The sequence below is a fragment of the Scardinius erythrophthalmus genome (genome assembly GCF_964197995.2).
Source record: "Scardinius erythrophthalmus genome assembly, chromosome: 3".
NCBI lineage: Eukaryota > Metazoa > Chordata > Actinopteri > Cypriniformes > Leuciscidae > Scardinius > Scardinius erythrophthalmus.
This window is the reverse complement of record NC_138223.1, coordinates 34,047,801-34,063,064: the sequence shown is the minus strand read 5'-3', so window position 1 is coordinate 34,063,064 and position 15,264 is coordinate 34,047,801. Positions and strand designations below refer to the sequence as shown.

General features: G+C 37.1%; 1 protein-coding gene across 1 annotated transcript; it reads left to right on the top strand.

Moving 5' to 3' along the window:
* Nucleotides 1-974: 974 nt before the first annotated feature.
* On the top strand, nt 975-13,550 carry tmem132a (transmembrane protein 132A; the record flags this gene model as incomplete). The annotated part of the gene is made up of 11 exons (XM_081360695.1): nt 975-1,056; nt 1,401-1,615; nt 1,714-1,923; nt 3,317-3,810; nt 3,906-4,058; nt 7,257-7,452; nt 9,360-9,503; nt 9,576-9,778; nt 11,826-12,051; nt 12,461-12,652; nt 12,744-13,550. 11 exons carry the CDS (start codon nt 975-977, stop codon nt 13,548-13,550), a joined length of 2,922 nt encoding a protein of 973 aa, XP_081216821.1.
* Between the last annotated feature and the right edge of the window lie 1,714 nt (nt 13,551-15,264).

The following is a 15,264-nucleotide window of genomic DNA, read 5'->3' as shown; positions in this document are numbered from 1 at the left end:
ACATAAATTCTGCATGTTTAATGTAGAAGATCCGGGGAGAGAGTGAGATTAAGATGAGATAGGAAGTGGGTTTCGTCTTCAGATTTACAAAGGGTTACTTGGAAGGACGTCAACTATCTTTGGCCAGACATAGCCAAGAAATAAAGAGAGGAAAAATGGGGGAGGGTGAGAGAAGAGGATTATTTACCATTTAAAATGAATAAATCCGTATTGTGTGAATCCGGCAGACCAGCCAAGAGGGAGAGAGAGAGTGACTGACAGCTAGCAGTGCAGAGCTATAGATGCAAAAGAGAAGAAACGACACACTAAAATAAGGAAACAATGATTTTAAAATCATTTGGACAAAATTAAGAAAAAACTTCCAAAAGATAGATGCAAGCTTTCTGACAGAATATGGACTGAATCACACATTGGACTGAGCATGTCTGTGCGAGGAGAGTGATATCTTACTATCTGAGAATCTGAAAGGACCATTGAGGCAAGTACAAACTTTTCGATTGTTTTTGTTTTGCTTTAAGTTATCTTATTTTACCCGAAAATTAATAAAAATAAAGGTTCCAAAAGGGCAGTGATGCCATAGAAGAAATATTTTTGGTTCTCCAAAGATCCTTTTAATGATCAGTTCGTAAAGGAACCATTTTTTTTTTATTACAAGAAAATTGTAATAATCTAAACACCCCTATTTCACTATAAAGGAATGGAATGGAAATGTTCCATATATGTTAGAAGTTCTGATGGAACATTTATGTTAGAAATAGATGCCAATCAAACTCAAAACTCAAGCAAATTCAAATAGATGCCAATAAAGAACCTTTATTTTTAAGTGTAGTTGATTTTTGATGAGTATAATGTGATTTTAATGGATTTCAATAAATTAATTTAAAATAAATAATTTAACAACAACAAAATTGGTCAACTATTTAATATTCGGAATAGCAGAGTAGCCTTTATTGTTTGCTGTGTTACAGGGTGTTATGGATGTGATGAGTCTTTCTAGACTCAAATTGAAGTCGTCTACTATGAGACTGGTAATCCTTCACTTATTCATAATCCTCTGTAAGTTTGACTTATTTTTTACTCTCCCCCAAAACACTACATAACACACTTTACTTTATGTCCTTTGGCAGTGAGATTTTTTTTCTCTCTTTTTAAATATTTTGGAGAGAAAAACTAATTCTGTAGAGCACTAGGAGAAAGAAATTCTTCTGAAGTTTTTTAGAGCAAATTTGAATTTAAGTGTGAGCCATTTTTATTTAATTCTTCAATTATGCCTAGTTTTTTTGTAAATCAAAGTGTTACGTGTTGTGGTTAATCTGGGAGATTATGAGAATATGATATGCAATTGTTACTAATCTCACAAACTAATAACCCTAATAACTTCCCTATTTCTTCATCAAAAGCCCATTGTCAGACACCAACCACCCCATCGCTTCCAGTCCGGATCACTGTTCCCTCGCCATGGCAGTCTTTCCCACTCTCTCAGGCGGATCTGGGCCTTCTCTTCACCAACTCCAGCCCCTTCTCTTCCACCCAATCCCTGCTCCTCATGCCTCCATCAGGAACGGCCTCAAAACCTCTTCTCCGTGCTACATTTGGTTCCTACACCATCACACAGGTAACAGTCTTGATTATGGTTAATGACCTTTATCTCAACTTCAAAGATAAATAATGTGAAGTTACTTATTCGGTGCTTCCACTTCTTGTCTTCTCAAGGTGATGACTGACGACATTCCTCCAATGACTCCATCTCTCACTGCATCGCTCCTTTCTAAAACCATTGTCAAAGAGATTGAGGGTGAAAGAGGAGAGCGGTTTGAGGTGCGAGTGCTGTTTCATATGAGGGGTGATGTTAACAGAGGAACCTGCGTTACTCTCCATGCTTTCAAACAGACCGAAGAACAGAAAGCTTCCTGCATCACTCAGGTACTGCTGGTCAGTGGCACCATTGATGGGTCAGAACAAGAGTTCAATAAAGCAAAGAATCAAACAAACCTCAGTGATCACTCTGACTCTTCAACCGTATATACATGTCTGGTCAAAATAGATTTCAGATGTATATTAAAATATGTTGTAAACAGTACAGCTGTTAGGTGTCTTGGTTGTAGTGAATCGCACAAACAGAAAAAATTCTAGATTAAGTCTTTAAAGGAGAACTTGGTAGCTTTTTTAACTTAATAAAACTGTCTAGAAATCATTTGGATGGTTAAACAACCTGTTCTGGTGATATTGGTGACTTTCCCCGCTCCCCCCAGCGTTCCCAAGCGGAAAACCAACCTTGCAACTTGGGGACTACCGTCCCGGCAAAATAGAAATTGGAAGTCTCGTGAGAAGCGAAAGCGAGAACGAGAACGAGCGCGAAACACAAATTGCTTTACGGCAATTCGACATAAACACACACGCATGTATGATGTATTACCAGATTACCCACCTCGGTAGACATAGCTCCACGCGATACAGTTGGCTTGCTCCGATCAAAACAAACGCACATGAGCAGCGGTAGAGAGGGGGAGGAGGCTGCCGCAAGTGAGTTTTTTACGACTGTGTTGTGAAATATACGCCCCACCACAGCTGTAGGGGGAGCTCGTGGGGAAAACATGCGACAACAAAAGGGAAAATCAGCAAAGAAGTGACTACAGTTCGCTAGAGTTGCCGAGTTCGGCTTTAATATAGCCTAGATAGCTGTAATTATGAACTCTGGTGAATAAACATTCCACATCAACATAAATGCTAGCAAAGCAGAACAAAAAACTGTAAGAACTCAAGTAAATTTAGAAGGAGACTATTCACAAAGGAGACTAATAAACAGAAACTGAAACAGGTGCATAACATAATCAGTAACCAAGGGAACGAACTGTTGAATACAGACGGGCGGGCAGGGCAAACCAAAATAAGGGGCTGTTTACACGACACCTTTTTCAACTAAAAAAGTAAAACTTTTTATGAGTTTTGAACGTTCATTCACACGACAACGGCGTTTTGGGTGCCTGAAAATGCAAAGTTTTGAAAACGGGTTTCTAAAGAGCAAGTTTTTGAAAGCGGTCTCTGTGTAAACCACAAAAACGCGAATCTCTGAAGACGATGACGTCATGCAAATGCGTATAATCGCCATCTAATGGTTTTCAGCCATTTTCGCGGATCCGTGTGAATGGGGATTGTTTTGACAATGTCTGTACCCGGAAAACGCAAGGGAAAAACTTCTCCGTTTTAAGCATATTGTTGTCGTGTAAATATACTTCAAGCATAGAAAATACATTTCCAAACTTCTTCAATATTATTATTATCATTAATACTTAAGTATTCTTCATTTTCTTCTCAGCCACCTTTTGGGTTGTGTGTGGTCACTCTGACACTTCCAAACGACTGGTTTGAGCCTAATCAGAACATCAAGGCAAACCTGGACCAGATTTTCAAGCAACACCACCTGAGCAGAAACCGTTCTCGTTCCCGAAACCGTGGGAGAAGGCATTCATACGTGCCAGGACGACTCAGGGCCCAGTCTGATAAAATTCAGCTCTACTACTCTACTTCCTTTGTGTCCAGTCCTAAAGTAGGACCCCCTAGGTGTGCGGAGGAAGTATTACAGCAATCAGACAGGAAGATGTACTTCATTGGTCCTGTGGGACTTGAAGATCAAGAGATCAACAAAACCAAGCAAAGCGCTGCATGTTTAGATGGACAGGCGGAAGAGAAATTTTGGTTGGATTCCAATGTGCTAATTGTCTACAGCAAAGGGCCTGTACGTGCTGGACAACCAATCAGAGTGTCAGTAAACATGAGGGCAAATTTTAGTGGGGAGTCACTGACCATTAGGTAACATTAATATTATTGCATTACACAATTACTCAGCACATTTTATGTAATAATGTATTGTATATTATTGTTCACATATTTTTTTTCACCATCAGACTGAAAATGAAAAAAGGGTTGTTGTCTTTGGAGGTCCATCCCACCACAAACTCTGACCTGTGGATGGTAAATGTAGAGAGGACATCGGGTTTGAAACATGATGTTATTTCCATCACTAGCCAAAGCACTGGTACTCATCCAGACAGCACCGGGTAAGAGGAATAATTACTGACCCTACACTGAAAAAAACTACTTGTAAGATTTACTTAATAAAATCCTCGTAACAATTTGCACAAGTATATTTTAAGTAAATTTTACTGCTATAATATCAAGTACAACTTACGTGTCATTATCAAGTAAAATTTACTTAGTATTGAATGTAACGCTCATGAAGAAATTAAGTAAAAATTACCTATTTACATTTCATTTAGAAGTTATATTTATTTAAAGTAATTAAGTAAAGTTTATTTATTGTTTTATAATTAGGAAGCTTTCTTTTATGAAATTATTAAGTAAATCTTACCATTTAATGAAGTAAATAAGTAGATTTTATTTAATTTTTTTTGTTTTCATTTACTTAGTTTTATGAAATTATAATACTCCCTATAATTATGTAAATATTGCTAATTTCTTTTTTATAATCATGAACATAAATAAATTAACATTTTCTTTATATTTTTCACGAATCACACAATTAAAATACAATTAAACCGTTTATTTTTCAGTCATCAAAAAATGTTCTTCATACAAAAATGAACATTCACAGTCATCTCTTGACACAGGTGAATTCAGTAAAACTTCAGAATTATACTGTAACCCTTGTTTTAAACATAACAAATGTATTTTAAAAAAAAATATGCAAAACATTCAACATTCAAAACAGCACTCTGAAATAGTGAACTTTTAAAGAATACCATTACAACTTTAATGTATTAAAACATGAACAGCTGAATGTTTAAACAGTTACATCATACCATAGCATTTAATACAACTTCATCCTTAATCTTTGAACTTTTGGGTAAAGATTAAAGGAGAACTCCGGTCATTTTTTTGTACATTTGGAGTGCTGTCAGTACAGAGAACAACGACAAAAATCGGTGTTGCCTACACCGTGTTATCCTCTTTTTAAAAATTTGCACCCTGTTGACTTCAATGGGGCAAGTACTAAACCTGCTTTTAGCCACTTAACATCCTTGATGTGTCATTACAAGTGCCCAGCCATGTGAGTGATTCCTTCAGAGTGAACACAGTGAATCTGACTGCAGTAGATGTGAAAGATATGAATAAAAGTGATGTTAATTCAGCCAGCGCTCATACCTGCATTTTCTTCCTGTTTTCGGTCGAAGTCCACAGTAGTTGATTGTCGAGTTCTCCACTGTTGCTGAGTTACCTATGATCTACTGCAGTCAGATTCACCCGTGTTCACTCTGAAGGAATCACTCACATTAGCTGTGCACTTGTAATGACACATCAAGGATGTTAAGAGGCTAAAAGCAGGTTTAAAACGTGCCCCATTTAAGTCAACAGGGTGCAAACAGGGCAGCAAAAAAAAAAGGATAACACGTGTAGGCAACGCCGATTTTTGTCGTTGTTCTCTGTACTGACAGCACTTCAAATTTACAAAAAAATATTAAAATTGACCGGAGTTCTCCTTTAAGAAGGATGGATGCATCAATTGGATCTTCTCCATCAGCACCATGGATGGACGACCAGTATTTGAATGATGTGCTGCTGAGTGATGTCACTGCAGCTGTCCTCCTGCATACAGTTTAGAAGAAAAAATATAAATCTTTTGAGAAACAAAAATAGAAAGTGACTTCATTATCACAACAGAATGAACACATACACTTACTAAAAAAAGTATTATCTCTACGATCAACTTAGCGCACGATGCTTTTAGAAACACAGACCTTATTTTGAGACCTCATTTATGCACGATTTAGTGCAATTGAAAAATTGTAGCTTTATGTGTAAACCTTCCTGGGCAATATTCATTAAGAAAATTCAAACTTTTCCATAGTCAACAGTATAACGTTAACGTTACTTAACGTTACAGCAGGAAAGCGGTTAATGTTAATTTTAAGGCCTAATGTTAGCAAGCTAACGTTAGCAGTTACAACGGTATCCAATCAGTTTGAAATTTTTACACGAAAAACATTGCTTTATGAATCTATAAAACTATTGAAAACTTTTCCGATTAAATATCCGTTAACTAATGTAGGAAGTGAAATGTAAAGGCGGGGTTATAACGTTAATGTACTATGGATAACCCAGACCCGTTACACTAATACGAGGCCATGTTATAAGATCCATGTTATAAGACCGCGGGCAGTTATACGATAATGTCTATTGAGTCAAGTAAACAAGAATCATCAATCAAAATCCTCACAGACCCATCTTTTATTAAATGTAAAACAGAAAGACAAACTTACCTCAAACACGACAAAAAGCAGCCACGCAGCAGCTGGTCAATCCGTCTGACCCAAAGTGGCAGTTAGACTGTCTTGTCCAAACACGCATGTGCGGATTCAAACGCGCTATACTTTTTCGATTAAAATTTACTTAAAATTACTATGTTTATGTGAAGTGACTATAAAATGTTTAAATATTACAAGCAAATATATAATAAGATTTACTCTTTCCAACCAGTTAATTTATTACTTGAATTAAATGTGTAGATATTTCAAATTTTACTTAGAAAATTCTAGTTCTCATTGAATTTTAATTTTATAAAGTAAAAATTATGATGGTTAATTTAATATATATTACTATACCAAAAAGTTCGTTTTTACAGTGTAGAATTAATCTGTACAAATCTATTTTACATCAATATATTAGTGTATAGCATACAATACCAATAAAAAGTTTAGGGTCAGTAAGATTTTTTTATTTTTTAAAGAAATTCATATTTTTGTTCAACAAGGATTCATTAAAGGGTTAGTTCACCAAAAATGAAAATTCAACAAATTCTGAAAAATTCTGAGAAAAACTGTTTTTAACATTGATAATAATAAGACACGTTTCTTGAGCAGCAAATCAGCATATTATAATGATTTCTGAAGGATCGTGTGATGTGGAGTAATTCAGCGTTGCCATGACAGGAATAAATTCAATTAAAAAATAAATAAAAATTAAATAGAAAACATATATTTTAAATCACAATAATATTTCACAAATCCACTCATGGGAATTACACTGATTCTAAAAGCTCATTCATCTACAAGTCCAACTGTTAAAAGTACAGTATTTAGTTCTAATAAAACAGTTGTAAGAAAATAACAATAAAAGTCCTTATAGTTTTGCTTTTAAACCATCATCATCATTAATCACAAACCTAAAACAAAGCTAGTTAAGAATACTCTTCCATCCATCCTTTCATTTTTGTCTCTGCACCTTTTCTTCTGTTACAGCACATCTGCTCTAAGCCAGGTCTCCTGTCTTTCATTTGAGGCTTTACACAGAAACTTCGGCGTAGCGATGACTGTCACTGCTAGCTGGTGGGTGGAGTACTTAACACGAAAGTTTGCAGTATCACCACACGGGGCAGTCACAAGCTTTTTCTCCTTTATCGACAGAGAAGTGATGGGCATTGCCCCAATCACAGAGGTATATCATAAATCTATTGCTAATTTCCATATGCACGCAATAAATGATCATAGGGATCACCACCAGATTAAGAAGTCTCGATGTCTTCAGTTTAATATTCTACACCTTTCCCCATTATATCAACTTGTCTGAGTCTGTTATATCGGATTTATTTTACGATCTCTTTGTGAATGTTTTGAACAGACCAATATGCTTTGACGTCTGGCAATTCCACCAAGTGGTCAAAACGTATAATTTATTATAATATAATTAGATAAATAAAAATAAAAACCATTTGGTGACTTGCAGATTACAGGAAGGTATTGGCACAATTTCACCTGTAATAAGTCAGTCTGGTCACTAGGAACCTACCACAAGCTTTGGTGCATGAAAATAAAAACCTTTAGGGTGAATTACAGTAGGCCTAATGTTTTTATGAAAAACAAATTGTGTACTGTGCATACAGGGAGCTATTGGCACAATTTCACCTGTTGTAAGTCAGTCTGGTTAATAGGAACTACAAACTTCGATACATGATTAAAATAAAAATAAAACACTTTTACAGATATTTCCTAAAAAAATATTGTTTACTGTAAATACATGAAGAGTTATTGGAAAAAGTCACCGGTATAAGTCAGTCTACTACCAATACAATCAAGCTTTGGATTTTGAACATGTCTTTTTCTGAATGTTAAAAGTAATTTTAATTAATACAAATTATACGTTTTAACAACTTGGAAGAATTGGCAGACGTACCGTGTCAAAGCATTCTAGAGTATAAATATGCAGCTATAATGCACGTAGGTGATTTTAAATTAATAAATGTTGATATACAATGGCTACATACTGTTACATACTGTTAAAACTAAAGGCCTCATTAAGCCTGTTTTATACTTCTGCGTCGAACTGCCGCCGTAGCTACGTCGTAGGCTTTGTGTAGCGCGCGTACCCTACGGCGTACCCTGACGTGCACCTCTCCAAAAATGTAACAACGCGTCAATTCTACGCGGACACAAGCGCGGTGATTGGTCTGCCAGAACCCCTCCCTCGGGGTTTCACATGCTCCCTAGGTGCGCGTCAACGCGGACAACGACACAGAAGTATAAATTAAAACCAACACGTTGCCTACGGCGTATAGGCTCCGGCGTAGGTCCGACGCAGAAGTATAATGAGGCCTTTATACTTCTGCGTCGGACCTACGCCGGAGCCTATACGCCGTAGGCAACGTGTTGGTTTTAATTTATACTTCTGTGTCGTTGTCCGCGTTGACGCGCACCTAGGGAGCATGTGAAACCCCGAGGGAGGGGTTCTGGCAGACCAATCACCGCGCTTGTGTCCGCGTAGAATTGACGCGTTGTTACATTTTTGGAGAGGTGCACGTCAGGGTACGCCGTAGGGTACGCGCGCTACACAAAGCCTACGACGTAGCTACGGCGGCAGTTCGACGCAGAAGTATAAAACAGGCTTTAGTGTGGTGTTGATATATTTGTTAGACGGCTGACTCTATAGAACAGTGGCATGGAAACTAACTTTATCGCGCTCCGAGAGCCCTCTAGTGGTCGGGAGCATTTCCGTTGTGTTGCGGCTTTATTTCGTTGTGTTGTGAACTTATATTTGCTTTTTTAAATTTCGTTGTGTTGTGCACTACTGGGCCACCGTAAAAAACACATTAAATAACAGTAAAACCCACTGAAGAGATGTACATCTATCCCTCGACAGCCTCGCTTTCATTCTAGTTAAAAATCAAAGAATGCGCTGCTGTGAATAAGGTCTATTCCTTTAACTGACCTCAGAATGTCACGCCTGACCAATCAGAATCAAGCATTTCAGAGAGCCTTGTAATAATGTTTGAAATTCAAAGTAATATGTGTAAAGAAGGTCAGGAAGATCACGGTGTTTTACTGAGATCCAGTTGCTTTTATTTGCAGAGCAACACAATTATCAACACAGCCATCTTGACAAGTCAGCCTGTGTCACTTCCCATCATCGTCCTAGCGGTGGGTCAAGATGGCAAAGTATCAGATGTGACCACAGCGGTGAAGTGTCATTCAGCCAATGAAGATATCGTCAAGGTATATAAAGATTTCGGAGGAGGTCTGGTCTAATGCATAAAATATATAAACTCATCTGATGGCTCTTTTCAGGTTTCTCATGATTGCTCTGTGCTTTTTGTGGATGGGAGTGAATCAGGAAGGGGCAGCATCTGTGTGGAGCTGGAGTTTTCTTTGGGAACATTCAGTGGCTCTTTGTGCTTGGCTGTGTGGGCTCCAGTAGTTCCACTACGTGTGTCACTCTCTGACTCTGTCCTGAGTCCCATCAATGGCTGGAATTACTACAGTGAGAGCGGGTATGCAATATTTGATTACAATTTACAATAAGGTCCTATTCGTTAACAATGTTTAATGCATTTCCTTGTGAAAAACAACAACAACAACAACACTTTAGCATACTTTTAAAAATAGTACTTCTCAACGGAAATAATTTACTTTGCAAAATAAATGTAATATTTTCAGACACTTAATTGCATGTTAGGGATACTTCATCCAAAAATGAAAGTTCTCTCATCATTTACTCACCCTCATGTTGTTCCAAGATTTTGGTTAATCTTCGATACGTAAATTAAGATATTTTTAATGAATTTTATTTTTTAATGTCCCTCCATTAAAGGAATAGTTCACTTAAAAATGAAAATTATGTCATCATTTACTCACCCTCAGGTTGTTTCAAACCTGTATACATTTCTTTCTTTTGCTGAACACAAAGAAATATATTTTGAAGAATGTCGGTAACCTATGGAAGCTTGTTTCCGCCACAAAATAAAAAAGAATAAAAGATAATTGCGACTTTTTATCTCACAATTGCGAGTTTACATCTCGCAATTCTGACTTTATTTCTCAGAATTGGGAGATATAAAGTCAGAATTGCGTGAAATAAAGTCAGAATTCTGAGATATAAAGTCGGAATTCTGAGATATAAAGTCGGAATTCTGAGACATAAAGTCAGAATTCTGAGATATAAAGTCAGAATTCTGAGATATAAAGTCATAATTGCGTGTTATAAAGTCAGAATTCGGACTTTTTTTCTCGCAATTGCGACTTTATATCACGCAATTCTGACTTTATATCTCAGAATTCTGACTTTATATCACGCAATTCTGACTTTATAACACATAATTGCGAGTTTATATCTCGCAATTCTGACATCTTTTCTCAGAATTGTGAGATATAAAGTCCAATTCTAAGGGGGGGAAAAAGACGGACTTTTTTTTTTTTTTTACCTTAAAATAGTTTATATCTCACAATTCTGACTTTATAACACGCAATTGCGACTTTATATCATGCAATTCTGACTTTATATCTCCCAATTGCGTGATATAAAGTCAGAATTCTGAAATATAAAGTCAGAATTCTGAGATATAAAGTCAGAATTGCGTGTTATAAAGTCGCAATTGCGAGAAAAAAAGTCAGAATTCTGACTTTATATCACGCAATTGTGACTTTATATCTCGCAATTCTGACTTTATATCTCAGAATTCTGACTTTATATTTCAGAATTCTGACTTTATAACACGCAATTCTGACTTTATTTCACGCAATTCTGACTATATATCTCGCAATTCTGAGAAATAAAGTCGCAATTATCTTTTAGTTTTTTTTTATTTTGTGGCGGAAACAAGCTTCCATAGTAACCAGACAGTTGACTTCCATAGTAGAAAAAATAAATAAAAAATACTATGGAAGTCAATGGGTTCCATCAACTGTTTGGTTTCTGACATTCTTCAAAATATCTTCTTTTGAAACGTTCAAGATCCAAAAATGTCATATAATGATGAATCCTTATGAATTGATCTGATTAATCCAAGTCTTATGAAGAGATATGATCACTTCATATGATGAACAGATTTAGACTTTTATTTACATGGAAACAATAACCAACACACATACATACGTCACACATGGTAAACACAGATGCTCATGTGTGCGTCACATGCTTGAACAAACCTCATTGGTTGTCACTCATCACGCATGCACTTTTGAGCTTCTGTGTTTACCATACAGTATGTGATGTGTATGAGTGTGTTTCTTCACAAGACTTTGAAGACATGGATTAAACCACTGGATTAATTTGGATTCATTTTACAACAGGAGGGTGAGTAAATTAATTTTCATTTTTGGGTGAGCTAATTTGAAACAGGCATGAAAATGTACTCTCTTTAAGTACACTTAAGTGGCTTTTTATTTCATTAATATTATATTAAGTTTTCATAGTTTATGTTCTAAAGTTAACAAATGGAACCTTATTGTAAAGCGTTACACAATATTCTTCTGCAAACCTTTCAAATAGTGCAAGGTAATGGCATTGATCATAAGGAAATTGAAATGTCTGTTTTTTAGGTGCAAACCAGTTTATCAGAGGTCCGCCATACGGATTTTGGCACAATTCAGCGCCCATTCAGCAGCTAAAGGAGGCCAACCAACCTACATGCTCGGATCACCGGATTGGTTTGTGGATGTGACCAAACTTGTCCAAGACTGGCTGAGGATAGAAAACCCATATATTGCAGCTCTTGATAAACAAAGAAATCTAATTGGCTTGAAGCCTGGAATTACATCATTATATGTTGGTATCTGAATTTACTGTCAGAATGTTTGATGTTGCATTGTACATTAACAACCTATAGAGGGATAGTGCACACAAAATTTTAAATTCATGTCATCATTTATGTCATTCCAAACCCGTATGACTGTCCAATGTGCCACTCAAAAGAAAAACAGTGTTTTGGCCATACAATGAAAGTCAATGGGGTCCAGTGTTGTTATGGAGCCCATTGACTTTTATTGTCTCGACCAAAACTTAGTCTTCAGTATCTTCTTTTGTGTTCTGCAGAAGAAATAATGTCCTACGGGTTGGAAACAACATGAAAGTGAGTAAATGATGACAGGATTTTTATTTGTTGGTGAACCATCCCTTTACATATGGACCTGTCTTGGTTCCTAATTTCCTCCCCTAATGCTTCTCACATCTCAAGGTGACATCAAATCAGTGGGATGGAGTGCTTGGAAGAACTAATGTCATTGTAACCTCTGAACCTGTCACTCCTGGTGACCTCTCTGTTCAGTTGGTGGGGGGGCTTGGGCTGTCAGTTAATTCCAGCCCATCTCATCCGTCTATTGTCACAGCAACAGTGAATGCTCACAACACACTGTACAACCATGGGCAAGTAAGTATAGGGAGTACTAACGCTATTTTTAATGCTATAAATTCTACCAACTTTGTTCTATTTCTAATTCTTTCTTCTCTTATTTTTTTAGGAAGCATCTGTCAGTGTTTGGATCCAGTTTGATGACGACACAGCCCTACCGGTATCTGCCTTTAGTGGGATTCCCTTCGCTCTCCGGCTCTCCTCTTTGGCTGAGTCTGTGGTCGCTGTGACACCTGCTCCATCACAGCGCATCTTGGCTCAAGGTGATGGCGGAGGGCCTCTTGTGAAAGCCGAGCTCCTGGTTTCCACCTGTGAACCAGCATCAAACCATGTTGAAATGGAAGCAAAAGGAAGTGAAGCGAAAAGATTGGCTAAAGGCTCTGGCTGGATAAGGGTGAACCTGAACACAGACTTTTGGCCAATGGGAAGTGAGGAAAACAACTTTGAGATGCACGATGTGACTGATATGCTTGTCGACTCCAACAAGGATCTGTATGAGAACTTTGAAGACCAGCAAATTATGGTCAATTCTACAAGTGAATATGATGATGGTAATGACATATTTAAAAGTAATGACTTGGAGCATGCGGTTTTGATCCCCAACCATGAAGAGAGTGTTGTGTATTTATCTCCTGGGGTGGAAAAAGAGAGGAAGGAGGTTAAAACTGCTGATAGACAAGTAGAGATTGGCATTGGAGCTGTCCTTTCTCTCCTTTGTCTTTCCTCCCTCCTTTTCCTGGTCAACTGCCTGCCATGTGCACTGAGAGAACAGAGGAACAGAGGAAGACGAGAGGGAAATGTAAAAGACACTGTGGAGGAGGATGAGGAAACTGAAGAACAAGAGGAGAAAAGGGTAGAGGGAAAACAGTGTAGTGAAGTGGTATTGGGAAATGATGACAGAAGGGAAAGGAAATGACTTTTTGACTTTCAAAATATCTTACACTGCCAATTACTTTGTACATCCTGAATAAGTCTTTACACTCACATATAGTATGGCCGTGTCATGCCGTTTTAGCTGCCGAGATGTGTGGTAATGTAAATTATATATTATTACTTCAATTGTTTGCTTTTATTGTTGTTTCTGTTTTTTCTTTCAAAGACATTAATACAAGAAGATACAATATATTGTGTTAATAATGCATTAGAGAAAACATGAATACACCAAAACTTTTTTATGATCTGAATCAAACTTAGGCTGCTTGCAAGGTTTTTAGACTTTTTTTTACTCTGCTTAAATATTAAATAAAGGTGATTTTTTCCATGAAATGTTCATGTTCTTTTGCTAAAACAATGAGTTGGCAATGTTGAGTCATACAGATACAATATCTAGGAATGTATTATTACCATAAGACTGACGTGATTCTTAATTTATTCATATTATCATGGTAGGTGGTAGAGTTCATTTACAACTAGAAACGTATTTATACAACGATAACTCATATTTGGCATAAATGGCAATACAGAAACCGTATATCTAATCTTCAGCCTTAAATCATTGTTTGCATGGTTTTTCGAGCAGTTAAATAACATCAGATGATCAACTGCTTGCACCACTCCCTGGTGGTCTAGTGGTTAGGATTCGGCGCTCTCACCGCCGCGGCCCGGGTTCGATTCCCGGTCAGGGAATAGATGTTTTGGCCGTCCAACAAATACACTTGACGCAACAAGTGTCAGTGTGTTAAATGATTTGCGCATCTGAACCTTTTACAATATATGATCTGAAAAGATACACATATCAGAGTGTTTCTCGATGTATGTATGTTAATGCATTTGCTGTTTTGTCAAAAACAACTTTTAAATGCATTCTAACACACAAACTGACCGACGAAAATCTTCAAAAAGTCACCAAACCTAACCAAAATCTTATAAACCCGTAATGTTGCAGTGTTTAAACAAACCCGTGTGCGGCAGAATGAGTCACTAAGAGCCATTACCACTGAACAGACCTCTTTTACACAACAGCAGAGTGGCGCAGCGGAAGCGTGCTGGGCCCATAACCCAGAGGTCGATGGATCGAAACCATCCTCTGCTAAGTGTTTTCCACAACTTACTTCCAGATAGAGACACCAATATTTAATTCTGAGCTACGGTTTCTTTTATTTTATTTTTCCAATTTCCTATTACCGGTATATAAATATTTCTAATGGTTTCAAATGACGTGTGGTTCTCTGCAAAGTTTTTACCAGATAAACTATCTCCTAATTGACGTGTGGTTCTCTGCAAAGTTTTTATCAGATAAACTATCTCCTAATTGACGTGTGGTTCTCTGCAAAGTTTTTATCAGATAAACTATCTCCTAATTGACGTGTGGTTCTCTGCAAAGTTTTTATCAGATAAACTATCGTCAACTTACTCTAATGGTTTCAAATGGCGTGTGGTCCTCTGCAGAGTTTTTTTTATCAGATAAACCATCGTCTGTGTTATTTATAATCTTGGTTTTATGTACAGGCAAGTTATATAGATCATGTCAACATTTTCTACAACGCGTTGGAGATTTGGATAATTCGGATGTTGGAAAATACGAACCCTACCTTTTCGTTTAGATCCGCTTTTGGAGTCCAGATTGTGAAAAACAAAAACAATAAATATTTACGCCCAACGTGGGGCTCGAACCCACGACCCTGAGATTA